This window comes from Danio rerio, chromosome 11 (assembly GCF_049306965.1).
Source record: "Danio rerio strain Tuebingen ecotype United States chromosome 11, GRCz12tu, whole genome shotgun sequence".
Classification (NCBI taxonomy): domain Eukaryota; kingdom Metazoa; phylum Chordata; class Actinopteri; order Cypriniformes; family Danionidae; genus Danio; species Danio rerio.
In genome coordinates this window covers 1,678,245-1,700,589 of record NC_133186.1, presented here as the reverse complement: position 1 = coordinate 1,700,589, position 22,345 = coordinate 1,678,245, and the positions used below count along the sequence as shown (strand labels likewise).

Here is a 22,345-nt window from a genome sequence, read left to right as displayed (position 1 = left end):
AGCCTAAAAGGTTCAGTTTAAAGGAGTTATAAAGCATTATTTGTGTGGTATTTTGAGCTGAAACTATACATGCACACTCTAGGGACATCAGATACATGCAAAAAGGAGCATAATAGGCTCCGTTTTACCTAGAAAATTTGCAGAATCCACAACAATTTCCATGGAGATGCAGAATTATTTATTTAAATTTCATTATATTCATTTTAGTCACCAAATAGCTATTCTTGATGTTTAGATCATAACATTCAGCACCTAAAGTGTTGGTGTCAGCAAGTTTTTTTGGCTGCCTTGGAATGCCTCATAATGTATTTTTCACAGTGCATCAATGTGTAGACAGAACACTATTAATAAATAATCATGCAGAGAAATGATGTGCTGTGAATTCCAACAAATGTGAGAGGTTTATTTGAGTGAAATACTTTACAGTGAAGAGTACTGAATATAGTTATTATAGTTTATAGAGTTTATACAGGTCAACAGAAGAATGAACCTAATTTAAGGGTGAGTAAAAAGTAAGTAAATCTTCATTTTTTATCTCTTTAAAGAACAATGAGTTTTGTTGTTTTAAAAGCCAAAGGAAGTCAACTAATTTACATTGTAAAAAGCAGCCTCCATAGCAAAAAACAAGGAATACTATGAAAGTCAAGGGCTGCTTTTTATAACACTCTGAAATATATTTTCCTTTGTGTTCAACAGAAGAAAGAAACGTAAACAGGTTTGAAGCAAGATAAAAAATAAAGAAAGAAAGAAAAACAAATGAAAGCAAAGTGTTCTTGTTATTTGCTGTACATCAGAGAGAAGCATGATTATTGAGTATTTTGATATGATGTGTATTAATACAGCTCAAGGTAGCTGATATAGTTTAGAGCTCTATAAATGATACATAAACCTGTGAATTCCCTGTATGCATCAGCCCCTCTTTCTCACCTAAAATCATCCTAACCAACCCCGGTGATGGTAGTTTGCAACCAAACCCCATTTCTAGCTGACCTTAACCACTGACCAAGCAACTTTATGTTTAAAAGACATCTAATAAACTTCTAAACACAGACATCTTGGCTAATCTAATAGACATCTAATAATATCCCAAAATAGACTGGTCATCAAATAGTCAGATTACACAGACATCAGATGTGAAACCATTTATTTCCATGTATTCAATGACTTTAGTCGATTTTTGGATTGTTGTAGATGTCGAATTATTTTTTCTTCCAAATTTAGCCCTGTTTTAGCCAAGACGTCCATGTTTAGATGTATATTAGATGTCTATTTGACATCTTTTGAACATAAAAAATGCTTTCTGGGCCCAACAAGCAACTTGATGTTTATAATACAGGGCTAAATTTGTGCCAATCTAATAGACGTCTAACAATAGCCCAAAATAGACTGGTCATCAAATATACAGATTAGAAAGACGTGTTAGAATAGATAGATGTGTAGTCATTCATTCGCATGTATTTGATAACTTTAGTCTATTTTTGGGGATGTTGCTACATGTCTATTATATTATCACTAACAACCCAAGTTTAGTCTTGTTTTAGCCAAGATGTCTGTGTTTAGATGTCTATTAGATGTTTAATAGACCTCTAATTAACATCTAAGCATAAACGTCTTGGTTTAAACAGAGCTAAATTTGGGCGAAGATTTAATAGTTTAATTATGACTAAAATGGAGTATTTTTGGACTATTGTTAGAAGTCTATTATATTTTCACCCATATTTGGTTCTGTTTACCCAAGACGTCCATTAGATGTCTATTAGATGTCTGATTGATGTCTTTTAAAGACCAAAAATGCTTGCTGAGCCCACCAATCATCTTTATGTTTAAACGACATCTTATAGACATCTATACACAGACATCTTGTCTAAAACAAGGCTACATTTAGGTTAATCTAATAGACATCTAACAATAGCCCAAAAATAGACTAGTCATAAAATAGACCGATTAGACAGAATTCACATTCATTAATAACTTTAGTCTATTTTTGGGCTTTTATTAGATGTCTATTATATTTTCATGAATAACCCAAGTTTAGTCTTGTTTTAGCCAAAATGTCTGTGTTTAGATGTCTATTAGATGTTTAATAGACATCTAATATACATCTAAGCATAGACGTCTTGGTTTAAACAGAGCTAAATTTGGGTGAAAATTTAAAAGACGTCTAAAATGAACTATTTTTGGACTATTGCTAGGAGTCTATTAGATTTTCACCCAAACATAGCCCTGTTTTAGCAATGACATCTATAATCAGATGTCTATTAGACATCTTTTAAGCACAAAAAATACTTCCTGGGCAACTTCCATGAGACTAATCAAATCTTCCTGCCAAAATCTCTGATTTCGAAGCCTGATCTGTTCTTCATTCTCCTGCTGTCATTCTGCTTTGGACAGAAAATAAGATTTTGTTGCTATAAGCCTCTCATCTCCCAGTGAGGTTGAACCGTAGACCAGCTTATCATTTGGTGCACAGTGTGAGGTACAGCAAGAGGAAGATGCACCTCTGGGTTGTCAGTCTAATTTGGCTAAATTTGGACACAGCAGAGGTGGACTGCACTTCTTTGCTTCCAGCACAACAACACCGAGTCCCCTGTGGTTGGTTCTGTCTCCCCCATCGCCCCTGTGAATGGATGCTCAAGGCCAGTCTGTGTGCTTTCCTTTAGTGTGATAACTTATTTGTTCTAGATAGGACAATATCTCTCTCTCTCTCTCTTCTTTTTTTATTGACCTGATTTCGGCCATGAATGGGGCACTTGCCCTGATAATGCTGAATGCAAGGATCTCCTGTACGAGACGGGCCGACTGCTCATTTCTTTGAAGGGGTGTCTATTTACATCCTGGTTTAGTCAACAAGTGGATCCAGTGCTGGGATTTCTCCTGGGGCATTACTGCTGGACCAGCTCTATTTATTCTTTATGTATATGCTGCAGCTATTTATGTAGGACATGGCCCTGTTAAAGGGTTAGCTCAACCAAAAATAAACATTCTGTTATTAATTACTAGAGCTTCGTGTTGTTTCAATTCCCTGAGGCCTTCGTTCATCTTCAGAAAAGAAATTAAGGTGTTTTAGATGTAATCCAAGAGCTCCTTTATCCTCTATAGACAGCAGGGGTCCCAAGACATCCAGACAAGATCCAGAAAAAGATTAAAAAACATTGTCAAAAAATGACAAGTGACTTCAGAGGTTCAACTTTGTTCACCTTTATCTTTCGCATCAAGTCAGGGTGTGCGCCTACAATGGGTGATATGACACAATGATGCCCCTATAAAGCCAATTCATCTAATTTTGTAGTAATTGCGCACCCTGACATGAGGCAGGAAAGAAGGCATTGATGAACAAAATAGTTTTTTTGAGGCCAAATGTGTTCTTGGAGCTTCAGTCCTTACCTCAAACTATTTGCATCTTAAGTCCCTCCCACATGGAGATCTGACAGCCTACTACTGACAGTCCCAACCACTTGGACACATGCCAAACTACTTGTGTCATAAGCCACTCCCACCTGAAGGTCTCTTGTGGTATAAGTCCCTCCCACTTGGACATCTAACAACCTACTTGTGGCCTAAGCCCCTCCCATTCAGCTACATCTTGCAACACTGGTTCTCGGAAGTAAACAAACAGCTGGCGGTCAGCTCACGTGTGAATACATATTACACGAAGACAGAAATTACATATTTGGGTGAATTATAGCTTATAAATACAATATGTGACACTTTTAACGCCATTCGAAGGTGTCAATGTTGCTGTGGAGATTTGTTCGAGTGCCTTTCTTCCCTCCTGACCTTGAAAATATAATTAGCTGAATCATAGAAAAAGCTAAATTAAGATTGTGTGTAGGGTCAAATCAAGATCGGGATCTTTTTTCGAATAATCGTGCAGCCCTAAACAAAATCATTCACAAATACAATCATTCATTTTTCTTAACGGCTTAGTCCCTCTATTAATTAGGGGTCACCACAGCGGAATCTTATCCAGCATATGTTTTACGTAGCGGATACCCTTCCAGCTGCAACCCTATTCACAATCAAGTAACATAAACATATCAAACAAAACATCCTCATCCACCATGCCAACTAATTATCCTCGTCAAACAACCATCTTTTAAACCTCCTGCAGTCTTTTATTTCCTTGATCATACCGTCCATTCATACTTTTATTTCCTTGATCCTTTAACATACCCACTAGACTTCGAAATTTAAATAAACAAATATTAAAATCCCAACCCCTAGTACTGTATGAATACTGTTGCTTAACCATTTGAAAATAGTTCACCAAATAACTAGGAACCACATTATTATTGATCATTTTACGTACCATTCCCAGTTTTAAAAAACATACTCTATTACTAACAGTTAACATAGCTAATTCTTCATAAAACTCTAGGACAGTGGTTCTTAAACTGTGGTATGTGTACCATTAGTGGTTCCTTCTAGTGGTACGCAGAGGAATCAAATATGTCATATGTGCACACTACATATATTTCAAAATTGATCAAAGATGATTTGTATATGAATATGATGACATACAGCCTATATTTCTGAGGTCCAGGCAACATTTCCAGGTGTTGATGAATTTTCTACTATATGTTAATACTTTACATTTAAGTACAGCACTTTTTTTTTACTTTTTAAGAACATTATCCTCAATTTTTTACTTTAAAAGCACTTTTTAATTTAAATGTTGACATTTTTAGTTTGTTTGTTTTTTTACATATAAGCACAGTACAGTGTTACCGTTCAGACTATTTATAATGTTTAAAGTGGCTGACAATAATTAATATTCTTAATAATAGTAATTAATCTGCCTTGTTTTTAAACTGTAAAGAGCTGTAGCTTAAATTGGTCTATTACGCTACTGTATTTCAATACTGCTCTTTATGGCGGTACTTGGAGAGAATTTTTTTAGAGGTGGTACTTGATGAAAAAAGTTTGAGAACCCCTGCTCTAGGATGTGAGGCCACAGTGCTAACCACTGAGCCACTGTGCCGCCCCAATGATGCTATATGTACACTGACAAAAATTATTCAAAGATGATTTATCGGATTTACTCATTATTTTTAAGGTAAATGGTTGTAAACAATTTATATGGGCTGAATTTAAACAAACTTATTAAGTTGAACATTAATCAATTTAATTTGTTTGCTTAAATTCAGACCATAAAGATACTTTGCAACCATTGATTTTCTTCAGTGTAGCAGCAATCATCAGAACTTTGGCCATTTGTTGTGTTTTTTTAATTACGCTGCAAAAATGTCATGTTTTGAGTACAACATGTTCCATCGCCCCGATTCGACTACAAACCGTGAGATGTTTCAGGCATAGGGAAGTGAACAACACGCTCTTTGTCTCAACAACTTTAAACTCTCTTGGAGTTGTTGGTTTTGGAAAGTGCAACCTGTCTCCCTGAGTTGGGCTTTTGTGAGTCCTTGTCCAAACAGGATAACGGGTCGACGAGATGCAACAGAAAGTGAGGAAGTGCCTTTTGAAGTCGGTTCAGTGTTAATGACCCTTTAAAAAACACGTGGGCTAATAAAATAAATAAATCAGCATCATTGTGGCAGCCGACAAAGCACTGCGCTATCTATGAGTTTCCACCTAATGAAAAGCAACTCAAGAATAAAAGATATATGGATGGAGTGATGGATGGATGGATGGATAGTTGGGCGGGTGGGTGAGTAGATAGATAGATAGATAGATAGATAGATAGATAGATAGATAGATAGATAGATAGATAGATAGATAGATAGATAGATAGATAGATAGATAGACTACATTTAAAGTGAGTCGCAAATGTTGTTATTGTAATTAGCAAATAAATAAAAGTAAACTGGTGTAGTGTTTTTTGTGAGATCATGTAGATTATAGGACGCTGCCACCCAGTGGACAAACAAGGTAAAGCACACATTACAGCCAGATTAAATCATAATAAACACACAAATGGTTCTTCAGCAGTTAATGTCGCAAAGTGTTTCTTTGGTTCGTTATCAACCAATTTGATATAGCTCCAGTAATGATTTTTTAGTAAAACAATGGTACATATTTGTACTTAAACAAATTCAAGAGGTACACTTCTGAACTCTTTAGGAACTCAAACGTTTGTGAGGTAAATATGAACCATTACAGTACAGTACAAATGTGAAGCGTTTGAAAAGGTAAAGCTCTCGTACCTATATTTCTTACCATATTAAGACAAATTTATACAATTTATTATTTGCAGATATTTAAGAAAAATGCTAAGTGAAAGCAGTAGCTTTTGGGCTGGAAATATCCTCACAAATATAAACTCATGATTAAACTTGACTAAAGAAAGTGATAAAGATGTATCGCGTTTTATTTTAAAGCTACAGTCAAAGAAAACACCGCTGTATATGTACAGATGACGGTTGAGCTCAGTGATTGACACAATTTAGCGGGTCTGTTTGTTGAAACAACATACGCTTCACATTTAACAATAAACATGATAAATTTACAAAATATGTGATATAACATACCTTATGCCTCTTCAGAGTGGAGATGAATGTGTAAATCGTGCATTTCACTCCCATGTGATGATGTCAGGGCACACATTAAACCCAAATTATCATCGATTTATTAGTACCAAATATCATAGTTTTAACAAAGTTATACTGAACAGTGAAGATAAAATAATTGTATGTCACCCTAATAGAAAAGCTGGCGACCCCTGATTAATAAGGAAAATGAATGAATTAACAAAATAAAAGCGCGGTGTTTGGCCATCAGGTGAACGGACGCTGTGTATGACGTCAGTGAGACGAGACGCCTAACCGATCGCGAGTGCCACTATCTCGATTCAAAGGCAAATATAACAACCATCTTTTTTCTAATATGCATAAATAGCATGTTATATAATGTTTTAATGCCTGTAAAAATTGTGATTGGGTCATTTTTGGGGCGATGATTGATGACTTGTGAATGACTGTGGATTGTGAGCCCAATGCTGCTTGACTAGTATATTCAGCAATATACTCCATTATAATAGGTTTGTATCAGGAACTACTTTCTTCCGCATTGGATTCAAATCATAAGATGACAGTTAAACAGCTGTTAAAACAGTTAAAAGCATCTTTAAACTTTAGATCTGTAGTGTCTGCTTTTTGCTGGCTGTATGTGGGCGGAGTAATACACAAAGGGTAAAGAGGCTGTAGAAGTTCTGATATTGTAGAATATCGCACAGCTTTCAGCCAATCAGATTTGAGAACCAGACAGAACTATATATATATATATATATAATGGATTAGTTAATATGATTAAAGTTATGTTTTTTATTTATTTTAAAATAAACTAGGAAATTATTCATGGTAACTTTGTATTACAGCTTGATATTTTTACCTTCGGCCCTCAATCAAGTTTGGTTTTGGGCGTCCCTGATTTAGATGCTGGAGATGTTCTGGCTAACAAAAGGATTATTTACCCATTTATAAAACAGCTATGTACTGCTAAAGCATCATGAGTAGGACTCAAATCAGATGCATCATTTAAAAAAATCATTTCCAAATGTTTTCAAACAAAGGATCATCAGAATCAGATTTTTATTTAATTATTTATTGGACATCATTTTCTCAGATCATTGTGGAGGAGTTTAGGAGTTTCTGCATTCCAGTTGGGATGAGTTCTGCACTCATTAAACAGCTTGATGGTTTCTTCTTCATCTGTTTTGTAGATTTGTAGCTGTGTTTAGGTTCATTCTCTTAATCAGGACTCAGTTCTGACTCCAGTTTAGCTGTCTGATGAGTGCATTCACACACAACTAAAGCTGCAGACCAACATACTGATCACACCAGTTCAGACTGATTAGTGTTACCATCCGGTGTAATGTACAGAAGAAAAGCATAAAGAGCGGATCCAAAAGCAGCATTTAAACATTTAATAAAAGAACTATGACAAAACAAGACAAACTAAAATAAAGCAAAACAAACCAGGACCAAACGAACATCATGGGAGCAACTCAAACAACGAGAGGGACACACAAACTGAAATAAATATTCCTGGCGATCATAGCGAATGAGCCGCGGCTGTAAATGTGTGTGCGTGACAGAGAGAGTGTCTGGATGACGTTCAGCTGGAGCAGGTGTTGATTGGTGCAATGAATTCTGGTCATGGTAGTTTATGTGGTGTGTGTGTGTATAGTTCATGTGAATTTTACCAGAGATCTCTGGATGCTGGATCGTGACGGTGACAGATAAGTATGTCGGTCTGCAGCTTCAGTTAAAATTCATAGAGTGTCTATGATGTTTATTTTTACAGATGTTTTTCTCCAGATAACTCAAATTATAATTCAATGCCTTTGGCCTTTAACTGATCTTTCACTCTCTTCAGGTAGTCTGGGTCTGGATAACCATTACTGTGAAAGTGAAAAATAAAATCAAACACAGTAATACAGTATTTGCTTTTTAATGAGTAGTTCTGCATAGAAGCAGACTTCAGATGAACTCATACCGTTCAGGTCCACCAGATATATTGGTCTTGTGATGGATATCATTCCAGGTAACAGCGTTCTGCACACTGGTTGTTGAGGTCCTGACTGTAAAGATCAGCTTCTGATCAAAAGCTCTCTGCAGCAGAGCAAGCACTTCTCTTCCTTCATTGTTGTCTGGTAAGTAAGCACGACGAGTTGTCCCATAATAAGGCTTCCCTGGGTTTGGATGCTTCGTCTAAAATTATAGAAAAATGTATGTTTTACCATAACCATGATCAAAACATTGTAATAGTAAAGAATGCAGAAGGAGATTATACATTTCAGGGAAATAAATAAATCAGACACTAAATCAGACATTTACACTTACAATAGCGTCTTTAGGTTTTCTAGACAAGAAGAAATGCAAACACACTCTAAAAAGGCTGGGTTTGCACATTATAACCTCATTTTAGGGTAATTATTGACAAAACCAACCATTTGGTTAAAAAGCATCATTTAAATGTATCTGAAATAAATTAACCAAAGTTGTGTTCGTCTGTACTTGAACCAAACGATGGATTAAAACAACCCAACATTTTTGTGTACCTGCGGTTGAAACATGCTTATTAAATACATTCCCTGATAGGCAACAAACGACTCTAAGTAATCGATATAAATTAGACTTAACTTCTAACCAATGGTATTACAAAGATGTGTGAATTCTTGCAATGTGCACATTAATCACCAGTAACTAATATATATATATTAATGAACACTACAAACATACACTTTTTCTCTCTTTCTTTAATCAGTATTATGTTCTTGTGTAGTCTAAAACTTTATGATGTGCATAATGACATAAATTAGTTTGACATATTCTTACCGTTTGAGTACCACTGGGTATGTTGTAGAGGATTTCAATAGAGCCACAGCGTGGATATCCGGGGAGACTGATCCTGCTCATTGTAACTCTCATTGTTCCGTCTGGCTGGTTTCCCTCCAGTTTCCCAAACACTTCTTTACACACAGGACAGATGGATCCCACTAACATCACTGACATCCTCAAACAGTCCCGACAGAACTCATGACCACACTTCAGTTTATGTTTATCAGTGAAGCTGTCCATGCAGATAACACACGTCTCATCTTTACTGTTGTGTCCAGAGTTTCCTTTAGAATCTTTATTGAAACAAACTTCTTTTTTAATTTGCCCTTTAAAGTTCACTCGCTCATCTTGTTCTGGTCCTCCCGCTGCTCCTGCTCCATAATCAGACATTAAATTGATTCCTCGAGTCTTCTTCATCTTGTCATCAAACATTTCTTTCTGAAGTTCATACTTTATTGGGCTTTCCAGTGTTCTTTTCTTTCTTTCAATGCCTTTGACCTTTAACTCATATTTCACTCTCTTCAGGTAGGCAGGATCTGGATAACCATTACTGTGGACAGAGAGTGAAAAAAAGTTCAAACACAGAAATATTTCACATTTAATTCCTAATTTACATTTTACATTACAAAACTAACAGTAGTGATTTCATTAGCTCATACTGCATTTACATTTACATTTAGTCATTTAGCAGATGCTTTTATCCAAAGCGACTTACAAATGAGGACAAGGAAGCAACTTATACACAACTATAAAAGTAACTAACTGTACTTTTTTTTGAGTACAGTTAGTGGTATATCCAGAGAGGCAATTGCAGATTAGGAAGGAAAGTTGAGACTAAATACTTGAGTTGTTAGTATTTAGCAGACTTTAGATGAACTCATACCGTTCAGGTCCACCAGATGTATTGGTCTTATGATGGATATCATTCCAGGTAACAGCGTTCTGCGCATCGGTGGTTGTTGAGGTCCCGACTGTAAAGATCAGCTTCTGATTAAAAGCTCTCTGCAGCAGAGCAAGCACTTCTCTTCCTTCATGGTTGTCTGGTAAGTAAGCACGACGAGTTGTCCCATAATAAGGCTTCCCTGGGTTTGGATGCTTCTTCTAAATTTATAGAAAAATGTATGTTTTACCATAACCATGATCAAAACATTGTAATAGTAAAGAATGCAGAAGGAGATTATACATTTCAGGGAAATACATAAATCAGACATTTATACTTTTCAAGAGTTCACACTTTTGATGATTGATTATAAGCAAGTTTGGCATGCTGTCCCAGGAGAGAGCCCTGAGCCCAAAAGGTCCTTGAGCCCTGGGCTCCCTCCCTTTTGTAGGGCAAGAGGAGAGCTTTGAGCTCAGGTAGATCTCGACAACTCCTCCCTTGATAAGAGCTGATGACTAAAGTGCTAACTTTAGATTGATCAATTCACTTGTTGTGCATGTTTTTGGAATGATGGAGGAAACCAGAGAACCCGGGGGAAACCCATGCGAGCACGGGAAGAACATGCAAACTACGCGCAGAAACAACAACAGCCGGCCTTTTAAAGGATATGAACCGGTGACGTTCTGGCTGTGAGGCAACAGTGCTAACCATTGGGCCACCGTGCCGCCCTATGAAGGGAAAGGAGGAGGAGTAGGGGTGAAAGGAGAGATTCTTCAAACTGAAGGTGACTGTAGTGAGAAACCCTGGCTCTTTATAGTGGGTTAGGACAGGCCTGATTGGTGGATCATACTTCATCATACTACGTATTCAATCATAATCATGTGATCCTCCCGAAATTAGTTTATAGATAAACTTCACATAGCATCTTTGGGTTTTCTAGACAAGGAAAAAAGCAAACACGCTCTATTTATGCTCTAATTACGCTTTAATTATTGACAAAATCAACCCGCTTGCTTCAAAAGAATCATTTCAATGAAACTGTAATAAATTAACCAAATGCTGTGTTTGTCTGTGTTTGAAACTAATGTTGGATTAAAACAACCCAACATTTTTGTGTACCTGCGGTTGAAACATGCTTATTAAATACATTCGCTGATAGGCAACAAACGACTCTAAGTAATCGATATAAATTAGACTTTACTTCTAACCAATGGTATTGCAAAGATGTGTGAATTCTTGCAATGTGCACATTAATCACCAGTGACTAACATAATATTTTTTAATCAACACTACAAACATACACTTTATTCTCTTCAGTCAATTGTATGTCCTTGTGTAGTCTAAAACTTTATGATGTGCATAATTACATTAATTAATTTAGCATATTCTTACTGTTTGAGTACCACTGGGTATGTTGTAGAGGATTTCAATCATGCCACAGTGTGGATATCCAGGCAGACTGAATAATCTCTTTGTTACCTGCATTGTTCCTTTCGGCTGGTTTCCCTCCAGTTTCCCAAACACTTCTTTACACACAGGACAGATGGATCCCACTAACATCACTGACATCCTCAAACAGTCCCGACAGAACTCATGACCACACTTCAGTTTATGTTTATCAGTGAAGCTGTCCATGCAGATAACACACTTATCCTCTTCAGCAGCAGCATCTTTACTGTCATGTCCAGATTTTTCTTTTGAATCTTCACTGAAACCTGTGTCTGTTTTAATTTGCTCTCTAAAGTTCACTCGCTCATCCAGATCTGCTCCTCCCGCCGCTCCTGCTCCATAATCAGGCATCAGTTTCTTCCGTCTTGTCTTCTTGTCATTAAACACATTCTTCTTAAGTTTGTCTTTGAACTGTCGTTCCACTCTTGTTGATTCTTTTTTAATCATATCTGTGTATTTCTTTAGTCCAAACAGCAGGCAGTCTCTGGCAGTCATGGTGAACATCATCCTTTCCTCCTCTGATTGGACAGTATGCAGAGTTTCCTTCACAATATCTGAATCCATGTCATGACTAATGACGGCCTGACTAAACCCACCAACACATCCCTGAACAAGTTTCTGAAAGTCCTCCGAGGTTTTAGACACAGAATCAGAGCTCGAGCTTTGGGTATGTTTGATTGAGACCGACACTTCTGCACAAATAGACACTCCATGCTGTTTCTCAAATTGCTCCAGCTCCTTTCTGTAGGCATGATGCATGTACCAGAACTCATATAGGGGTACAGTGAGTCCATCTGATCTCTCAGGGGTCGTTTCAGTGGTTTTGATATTATTAGTGTCATTTAGAGCAATATTAGATGCTGCACTTCCTTCATTACTTGCTGCAGAAGTCTGAGGTAATGAGGTAATCACCTAAAACCAGATGATAAACCATATTATTTAAGGATTTTATGCATACAGTGAAATAACATCTATTACAGTAAACACACGTCATAAATTAATAGCATCATTATTAAAATTATTACTAACACAACAACTAATGCATTTGGAGTCAGAAATGGTTAATTTATCCTTTGGTAATATATAAACATCAATACATGATGAATAAACTGATTAACAGCATGACTATGTATTTTGCCATACATAAAATAAACTTGATACCTCTGGTGACGGAGGCTTGTTCTCCTCCTGCAAGGACTTTTGTGGTATATTCACATAATCCGCTCCATCCTGACAGATCCATGCAGTCACTTCTTTATTTTCATTTTTAAACCTCAACGGTATAAACTTCAGCTTTTTTAAAGCTTCTAGAGCTGTAGAGAAGTGAAATGTAGGTAATGCACAACTCTAAAACATTTATTAATAATAATAATATGGCAAACAAATAAAGTAAAAACAGTGCAATTTGTATGGTTGTTATAACACTAGTGTTGCTTAAGGCACCATATAATGAAAATCTGGATATACCTAGGCATAGCTGGATAATAAAATTTCAGTACATGGAAATAACATACAGTGAGCCTGAAACAACGTTATTTCCTAGTTCTAATGTAAATCTCATGAGTATAAAAGCTTGGTAAAAAAAAACAGACGAATTAAAACAAAACACAAGACTCCGACAATTCATATGATGATCATTAATTTACATGACTCATGTTGTGTTTGATTGGCTTGTTGGTTTTCTCAATGACATTATAACAATTATAACTTTTCCCTTTTTTACAACTTATCTAAGCTTGTGTTTATACATACCATATATGCAGGACTCTTATTTAAAAAAAGGACAGGCTTCAAGGAATAAAGTAACAGTTTTGTGAGTGTGATCACATCACAACTCATTGTCAGAAAGCAAAATGCAGATTGTAAATATATTCAACACCACCCCAAAGAGGCATGAGGTCAACAAACACGTGTTCAGTGCATATTTATGCATTGTGTCATATCGCTCCGCTCTTACTGTCATTTTTCTGGTGTGAAAAGATGCCAATAAACATCATAAAAGTCATCTGTTTATGCAGAAGTTGATATTAATTCCTGCCTGTGCTTTTTTATGTTAAAACCACAAAATACAACTCTAAATACCTCTCTGTCTATCCCTTTTGTTGAGTTTATTTTTCATATAGCATATATTTAATCCAATACACAACTCCAAACAGAGCAAAGTAGGTCACTTTGGTCACTCCTTGGAAAATAATCCTCTCTACAGTTGAAGAATTATGTTTAATTAAGTTATTTGTTGATGAATTAAGTTAATTTTTTAATTTCCATTCAACCTAGGTCCTTTATTCATCAGCTGGTCGCCACAGCGGAATGAACCGCCAACTTATCCAATATATGTTTTACGCTGCAGATGCCCTTCCAGCTGCAACCCAGTACTGGGAAACATCAATACACAGGAAACCCACGCCAAGACGGGGAGAACATGCAAACTCCACACAGAAATGCCAACTGACCCAGCCAGGACTTAAACCAGCGACCTTCTTGCTGTGAGGCCACAGTGCTAACCACCGAGCCACCGTGTCTCCTGAATTAAGTTTAAATATTCTAAATGTGTGCGTTTAGAGTACATCATGCTTTGTGTAAGCCTCAGGCAAAGCTCATTAATATTCAAGACCCTTCCAAATATGGTCAAAACGAACCATATCATATATGGGCAAATTCCTAGGGTTGGAAATGGACCTGTATAATCGTTTCTGGGGAACTTGTGCATTCATCTAAGCCATATACACTATATTTAGATATCAGAGAACAGTTTAGCATATTGTATCAATGCATTCTTTGGCACCTTTAAAATATTGTCACATAAAGACAAAAAGTAAGTGTGTATATTGGCAGCAATTAACAGTTTCTTTGTGAATTTTACTGGAATAGCTAGTGAACACCCTTAGTCAACAGAACTGAAAATGCATTTGAATTGTATTGTGAAATGCAAGTCAATCATAATCACCTGTTGATGGAGTTATCTGCACTTCTGCAAATGACGGATCGTTCATGAGCTTAATAGTGTGGACCGTTGCATTTTCTTCTAGTTTTGACAACCACGACTGAAGGGCGATCTGTAATCTTGCTCTCCATCTGTCTGGAAATGCTTCAGTCCAGTCTACTTTGAACATTAATTTACCGATATCCAGTGGTGCTGAAGGTTTGGGCTCTTCATTATCAGCCATATAAAGATCATCCTATAGGGAAAGTAGTCCATTATTTCCAATTTTATGTAAAGGAATCAAATGCAATCCAAACACTAAATTAGTTTCTAGTAATAGTATGTTCTGATCATTTTATTTTGTAATAATAGTTCATAAATACTGATGATATTATTTGCAATCCCCTCAGAAAACATGTCTCAGGCTCTACTCTTCAGCTCATACCTCTTCCAGTAGTATCTCAGACTGATTCATTGTGATGTTTAGATGCTTCACGTCATCCAAAGTCGGTCTTAAGTCCTGTATTTAAGTCCTAATATTCAGAAGAGATTTAAACAGTTCTTTAAAACATATTTTAAATATGAATGAATAAATAAATAATAATCTATTAACCCTCCTGTTGTTCTAGAATTCTGAATACACTAGTCAACCTTTGGATCAACATGAACTGCCTTTACTAAACTAAAAAAGCAGCTAAATTTAAATCCTCAAATCTATTTTGCCTGAAGAAACAACCCCATCTTCATCACAAACTCTTATTGTCCAGGTTTTCCCTCATCAGTGTGCAGTATTTCATCAATCTCGTTTTTGATGACCGTAAAGGGTGTACACTCACCGGCCATTTTATTAGGTACACCTGTCCAACTGCTCGTTAACACAAATTTCTAATCAGCCAATCACATGGCAGCAACTCAATGCATTTAGGCATGTAGACATGATCAAGACGATCTGCTGCAGTTCAAAGCGAGGATCAGAATGGGGAAGAAAGGGGATTTAAGTGACTTTGAACGTGGCATGGTTGTTGCTGCCAGACGGGCTGATCTGAGTGTTTCAGAAACTGCTGATCTACTGGGATTTTCACGCACAACCATCTCTAGGGTTTACAGAGAATGGTCTGAAAAAGAAAATATCCAGATAACAGAATTCGAAAAGGTTGAAGCAGAATATTCTTATTGTGTGTGTGCTGTATTTTGCATGTCTGTGCCAGTAGTTTTTGTGGTATAAAAATTGCCAGTCAGAATTTTACTTGAAAGAAGCCTGTTGCACCCTAAATGTGTGCAGCCTTCATGAAAATATGGAAACAGAAAAATATTAATTTTTTTCTAACTATCAGTCATTTTAGAAAAATTCCCTAAACTTTAAAAATAAAAAAATACATTGCTTGATATTTTTTCTGCTGCTAAAATATTGGTTTGGCAAGGTCATTTTTGACCCGTAAGTGGACAACAGGAGGAATAAAAACCTCATGACAACAACAACAACAACAACAACAGTGTGTATTTCAACTCAGTGTGTATATACACATTTTTGACCAATTGTTATTTGTGGCCCTGGGTCACTAAACCAGTCATATACATTTTGATTTTTGGAATTTGAAAGATTACTTAATTATCTTTCAATTGACGTATGGTTTATTAGGGCAATATTTAGGTGAGATAAAACTGAACATCAGGAATCTGGAAGAAAAAAATCTGCTAAAGTTGACAGAAATAACATTTTGATATATTTACAGAAATGAATTTACCAAATGTCTTCATGGAATATGATATTTGACCATTTTTGCCATTAATGGACAAGATGTAATTTGGACTCCATTATTCCCACAAATTCACACTCGTGGGTGGTAGCCTAATGACTGGATCAAGCACACATTCGTTACTCAATATGTACATCTGGAAAAATAATTTAACCACTTTAAAAACAAAAATAAATTATAGTTCAATTGTCATTAATTAATTTATTTATTTATTTCCTTACTGGTTGGATTTTATGCAGTAGTCTAACTAAGTTTTATTAAAGAATACTTACGAGTTTTTAAGTTTCATTTTCGTTTTGCACAAAAATAAATACTTCATAAAAATCATCTTTTGATGTCAATACTTTTGTCTTCATATATTATATATTACAATTAAGCTTTTTATTATTATTTTTAAGCAACTGGTGGTTGTTCATAAAAGTATCCCTTGCTAATCTAAATAATGAAAACATATTAGCAGCCAATGACCATCAAAGTACATGTCCAGTAAGTTTGTGCTAATGTTGTTTTGATATGTCACTTCAGAATGAATATTTAAAGTTTTGTAGCCTAATATACAGAGACTGTGTCAATTTGTCACTGTTTAAACGTGAACGAATGCGTGAACCAACTTTACCTTAAGTAGCTACATATACTGACGGTCGACTGCGTACGTATTTCCAGAATTATACATAGCCTAAGTATTTAAAAATTAATATAACACAATAATAAACAAATAGCTAGACAATTACTTACCGAAAACCGTAAGCTGTGTACTGTACACAAGCTGAGCTGTCAGTCGTCTGGTTTGACTTGTATGTAGCCTACGTGTTAACACTTGAGTTTACCTGTAGGCTAAAGGGTTAGCATCTAGCTCATTGAAGCTTTTGTTTCGTTTCCCACCTTTGCTCTGTTCTTTCGTTTCATGAGATGGCCAACAAGCTGTTTACATTACAGACATGCAAAAAGTGCACTCCAAAGGCATGAACGCTATAGCAATTTTATTATTTTAGGTTTTAGTTTTCCTCAGTCATAATCTTGTCTGAGGTGTAAAAACACTTTAAAATAATAATAATAATAATAATAGTAGTAGTAATACTAAGGGGAGAGTGGGGTAATGTGAGACATTTTTTTAAACATTTGCTCCCCTCTAAGTGGGCTAAAATTATATCAGTAAAATTTACAAATTTCTCACCTAATTAATTCAGAATGTTTCCTAGTAATGGAATTTATCAGACTGTATTTAGGATAAAAGAAAGTGATGATTGTTTTAACATGTTGTCTTGTGTCTCACTTTACCCCAGCCTGACTTGTCAATTATGGATTGGGGATTGGTCAATTAAGCACATTTGTTTTTCTAAATACTTGAAAATACTCTGAGCAAAATTAAATCCAACAATCTAATTCAAACTATTAAATTTACATTCTAATGACAGATAGAACCAGTTAGATTAGATCCCAACTCCAGGGGTCAGAACACAGGACCCTCAGAGCCAACTACAGTGCATGGGAGTCAGAGAAAAGGACAATCAGAACCAGATAGAACAGCTTGGGACTCAGAACACAGGACTAGACCCACCGGGATTAGAACATCAGCCTACTGTCATACTCTAACTGCCACTCAGACAGATCTGTTTGTCGGATCACTACTCTCATCATCAGAGCTCTCTTCGTCAAATACAGTATCAACTGTGATTTCCTTTTGGGTTGCTTTCTTTTTCGCTTTTTCCTTTATTATTTTTGTTGTTGTTCTTAAGGAACCGGCCAGTGCCTAGTTACTATAACTGAAATTTATCGTCCTTTTATGTAGAAGGTAATGAGATTATGTCAGGTGTGTTGATCAGGAACTGGGTGTGGGTGAGGGGAATGCTGGGAAATGCAGTCCTAAAAGTGATTGGTGCATTGTCTACTTGTAAATTTACCAAACTCTTAAACAAAAATGCTTAAAATATTGATTTATTTGTGGCAATTTGTTTACAATTTCCAACAAAAACCCTCTCCAATAGTTATAAATTGAACATCATTAGTGCAATAAAAGAAGGAGAGGCATGAAGAGATTTACTGCAGAAAATAACAAAAAAAAGACAAAAATGGCAGATTGAAAATAATAAACATCAGAAATATCCTTAACTTTATCTTCAAGCTCTAATATGTGATTTTTATAGTTCCACAGTTGCTTATTTGTACATACATGTACTATATTTGCTCACATTTGCAATATATAATCACTGTAGGCTTAAACATTTCGACACAATTATTATTACCAGAATTTAAGCCCATCACCGTATTTAAAAGCATACATATGCTGTAAGTGCCTGGCAAAAGTATTTAGCCCCATGGAAAACTATTCCTGGCACTTTTAATTGCAGATTGCATACATTATACCATTTTTTATTGCATACATATCTAAAGTAGGTGAATGAGAGAACATATTTTTTTAAAAGGCATCATATTTAGCCTCAGTTGTTTGGTAAGCATTCATCAGCTTTGCACTGTGATTATAAATAATATGTTTTCCATTCTTCTGGTTTAGAGGCACTTGTGAGACACACTTGTAAACTAAACTTTCATAACAGCACCACATATCCTCAGTAGGCATCCTTATAAAATGTCTGGGTAATGTATAACTGATAAATGATATTTGCTTTTGGTTTATCCATTCACTGCTGTTTTTTTGCATTGCACATTCTCACTCTCAAATCATCACACACTGACACTTGGTCAAACCCCTTTAGCATCACATTTCAACATGCAAGGAAAGGTTGTTATTTGTAGGTCTATGTGGTTAGGAGAGTGTTTCTCAACCACTTCCTTGCATTACTGCCAACACTGCATGTTTTTGATGTTTACTTCGTCTGTCACACCTATTACATGTCTTTCAGTCTCTGCTAATGAGCTGATTATCTGAATCAGGTGTGTTTGGTTAAGGAGACACAGAAAATGTGCAGAGCTGGTGATCCTCCAGGAATGTGGTTGAGAAACACTGTCCTAATCATATAGGCCTAAAAAATAACAACTTTTCCTTTACTGTCAGTCTTAGCACACGATGCAACTACAGAAGAATCAAGACCAAGATGCTAATGGTCTAATCCGATTCAATGATTTATGCTAAGCTAAGCTAAAAGTGGTAAAACTCAACTATTTTACTCCAGGGGAGCTGTAATGTCTACAAAATCTGTGGAGTGCTCCTTTAGGAATGTTGATGGTTAACCATATCTCCAGTGTCTAGGTGATGTAATTCACAATGAAGTCACAATTTCACAATTAACATACGCAAACGGTTTAATACTTCTCTCCGATTGACGTTTTGCAGAGTTGGCTGTGTCTCAAATCAGGCCTTTGTTCCAATGAGTGTAGTGTGCTCTTTAGATTTAGTTGTATTAATACAATACCCAACACATTACATGTATAATGAACACAGTTACATTGTCAGGACTTGAATTTGATAAGACATTTAAGAAAGAAACCACTAGTGATTTGATGCTATATATCAGTGGTGTAAACATGGAGCTCCAGTGCAGGGCTGTTGCATTTTTACCACATTGTTTATTCAATTCCTTTGGCCTTTAACTCATCTTTCACTCTCTTCAGGTAGTCTGGGTCTGGATAACCATAACTGTGGATAGAAAAAATGAGGAATACAAGATCAGGTTCACTTGATTTCTGGTTAAGTATGCAATCAGATTTTAGAGATGAACTCATACCTTTGAGCTCCACCATATGGACTTGTTTTATGATGGATATCATTCCAGGTCACTACATTTTCCAAACCGGAGGTTGTTGAGGTCCCGACTGTAAAGATCAGCTTCTGGTCAAAAGCTCTCTGCAGCAGAGCAAGCACTTCTTTTCCTTCATGGTTGTCTGGTAAGTACGCACGACGAGTTGTCCCATGATACGGCTTCCCTGGGTTTGGATGCTTTGTCTAAAAATACATTTTAAAATTATGCATTACTGTACCACAATATTAGGACTCAATTTTCTACAGGTTATTTCTTCTTTATCACATGTCTGGCACATGTTTTCTGTGCACTGGCTCAACCCCAGTGCTGGGAAACACACACACACTTTTAACTTAAAACTGTATTTTTTTTTAAAGAGCTACAAGGAAGTCACAAATAAAGTGCTTTGATTATTTTATACTGTAATTTATCATTAATTAGATTAGTTTTAATTAGGTGTTACAAACTCTTACCGTTTGAGTACCATTGGGTATGTTGTAGTAGATTTCAATAGAGCCACAGTGTGGATATCCGGGGAGACTCAAACTGCTTTTGTTGACCTGCATTGTTCCTTTTGGTTGGTTTCCCTCCAGTTTACCAAACACTTCTTTACACACAGGACAGATGGATCCCAAACTCTCCACTGACTGCTTTAAACAGTCCCGACAGAATTCATGACCACACTTCAGTTTTTGTTTATCAGTGAAGCTGTCCATGCAGATAACACACTTATCCTCTTCAGCAGCAGCATCTTTACTGTCATGTCCAGAATTTCCTTTTGAATCTTCACTGAAACTGCTTTCTCTTTTAATTTGCGATCTAAAGTTCACTCGCTCATCCAGATCTGCTCCTCCCGCCGCTCCTGCTCCATAATCAGGCATCTGATTGAGTTTGATTCCTCTAGCATAAGGAATGTCCTCTGAGTAACCAATCAATGTCTTCATCTTGTCATCAAACACTTTCCTCTGAAGGATCTTCTCAGTTTCAGCAATAGCAGGACCGAGGTGTTCTGGCAGTCCAGCAAGTCTCAAGCGGCTCAATCTCTCTGCTGCAACAACACAATAACGCTGCTGAAGCTTCTCCACCGCTGATCTCACGTCAGTTTGATCTGCAGGCTTGCTGAGTTCACAGCTCACTGCTGCTGACGCCAGTTTCTGGTAGAGGTTTGTTAAGGCTCTGACCGCGTGACCTTCGAGATTCACATGCTGATCACCTTTAGATCGAGCCTGAACCTTAACTACATTCTTCTGAAGATCTGCAGTAAATGACACTCCATATTTGGCTTCAAGATCTGATAGTTGTTCCTCATAGGAAAGCTTCATCAGATCCCAGTAAACCTTGTCCATCTCAAGTTGAGTTGGAAGGTCTTGTGTGCTCATGAGCAGTGAAGGTCTGCTTTGAGGGGGAAAACTGCTGTCTACTCCCATTAGATAAGCGTTGCTGTCTATATTCATTGGGATTGGTCTGCTATTGGACTGACTTTCTCCTCTTTCTCCTCTTGTTTCTTCTTTAATCATGTCTGTGAATTTCTTTGGTCCTAAAAACAGGCCATCACTGTCAGTCAGAGTGAACATCAGCTTTGTCTTCTGTGACTTGATGGAATCAATGGCATTTTTCACTATATCTGCATCCATGTCATTATGATGAACTGTAGCATCACTAAAACTACTCATACATCCCTGAACAAGTTCCTCAAATTCATCAGTGGCTTTAGACACTGAATCAGGTCTTGGGTTCTCTGTAGCATTAACTGAGATTAACACTTGTGCAGAAAAGGTAACTCCATGGCGTTTCCCAATTGTTTCCAACTCTTTTTTGTAAGCATTATAGATGTACCAGGACAGATGGAGTGGAAGAATCAATGGAGATTTATCAGATGGAGCAACATTCTCAACATTGTTTGTTGTGTCTGTGTCTGCAGAAGTTACGGACATAGGGTTGTTCACCTAAAACATAACATGGTATTGGATTTTAAATGTATTATACCATATTACTGATACAAGTCATGGTTATTTCAACCCAAAATTAGAAAAAATTGGGACAGTATGGAAAATGCAAATGCAAAAACCCCACTTTACGACTTGTTTGCAGATAGAATGGGACAAAATTACACCTGAATTACTTCTTCACTTTATTTAAATGTGTTGCAAGAACTAAAATTGGAATGTGTTTATTTCAGGAAAAAAACTATAAAAATCACGAGGAACATAAAAATAATGTTTGTTTTAATGTATTATCTTTTTTTATTAGAGTTTCTTTATACTGTCTCAACCTTTTCTGATTTGGGGTTGTAGTAGTAGTATCAAGTCTACCACTACTGTACTGGCTGTGTCTTTATTAGG

The 22,345-nt window shown here is 36.4% G+C and overlaps 2 protein-coding genes and 1 long non-coding RNA gene across 16 annotated transcripts in view; 1 reads left to right on the top strand and 2 right to left on the bottom strand.

The window, feature by feature from the left end:
- Positions 1-6,787, bottom strand: part of lrp1aa (low density lipoprotein receptor-related protein 1Aa) — a 225,922-nt gene extending 219,135 nt beyond the window's left edge. For 2 of the 3 annotated variants that reach the window (XM_073916185.1, XM_073916186.1), the window contains exon 1: positions 6,486-6,763. The gene's annotated coding sequence lies outside the window, so the exon portion shown is untranslated. Of the gene's footprint in view, positions 1-6,485 lie in introns of all 3 variants that reach the window. The other variant, XM_073916187.1, reaches the window with a different exon arrangement.
- A 1,077-nt stretch (positions 6,788-7,864) lies between these two features.
- The window catches only part of dtx3lb.2 (deltex E3 ubiquitin ligase 3L b, tandem duplicate 2), a 29,175-nt gene continuing 14,694 nt past the window's right edge, over positions 7,865-22,345 (bottom strand). For 5 of the 12 annotated variants that reach the window (XM_073916164.1, XM_073916166.1, XM_073916165.1 and 2 more), the window contains 3 exons: positions 20,477-21,949; positions 19,989-20,206; positions 18,225-19,900 (listed from right to left, as the gene is read on the bottom strand). In XM_073916164.1, coding sequence (XP_073772265.1) covers positions 19,831-19,900; positions 19,989-20,206; positions 20,477-21,949 — 1,761 coding nt within the window. In that variant the 3' untranslated portion in view covers positions 18,225-19,830. Of the gene's footprint in view, positions 8,357-8,451; positions 8,667-9,293; positions 9,847-10,179; positions 10,398-11,568; positions 12,538-12,786; positions 12,939-14,572; positions 14,805-14,993; positions 15,082-16,293; positions 16,405-17,040; positions 17,145-18,224; positions 19,901-19,988; positions 20,207-20,476; positions 21,950-22,345 lie in introns of those variants that run through there. The other 7 variants (XM_073916170.1, XM_073916173.1, XM_073916169.1 and 4 more) reach the window with 7 other exon arrangements.
- LOC141376498 (uncharacterized) lies at positions 8,496-14,429 on the top strand. The gene is made up of 3 exons (XR_012386914.1): positions 8,496-8,608; positions 10,228-10,339; positions 12,100-14,429. It is a non-coding gene; the product is annotated as an uncharacterized lncRNA (long non-coding RNA).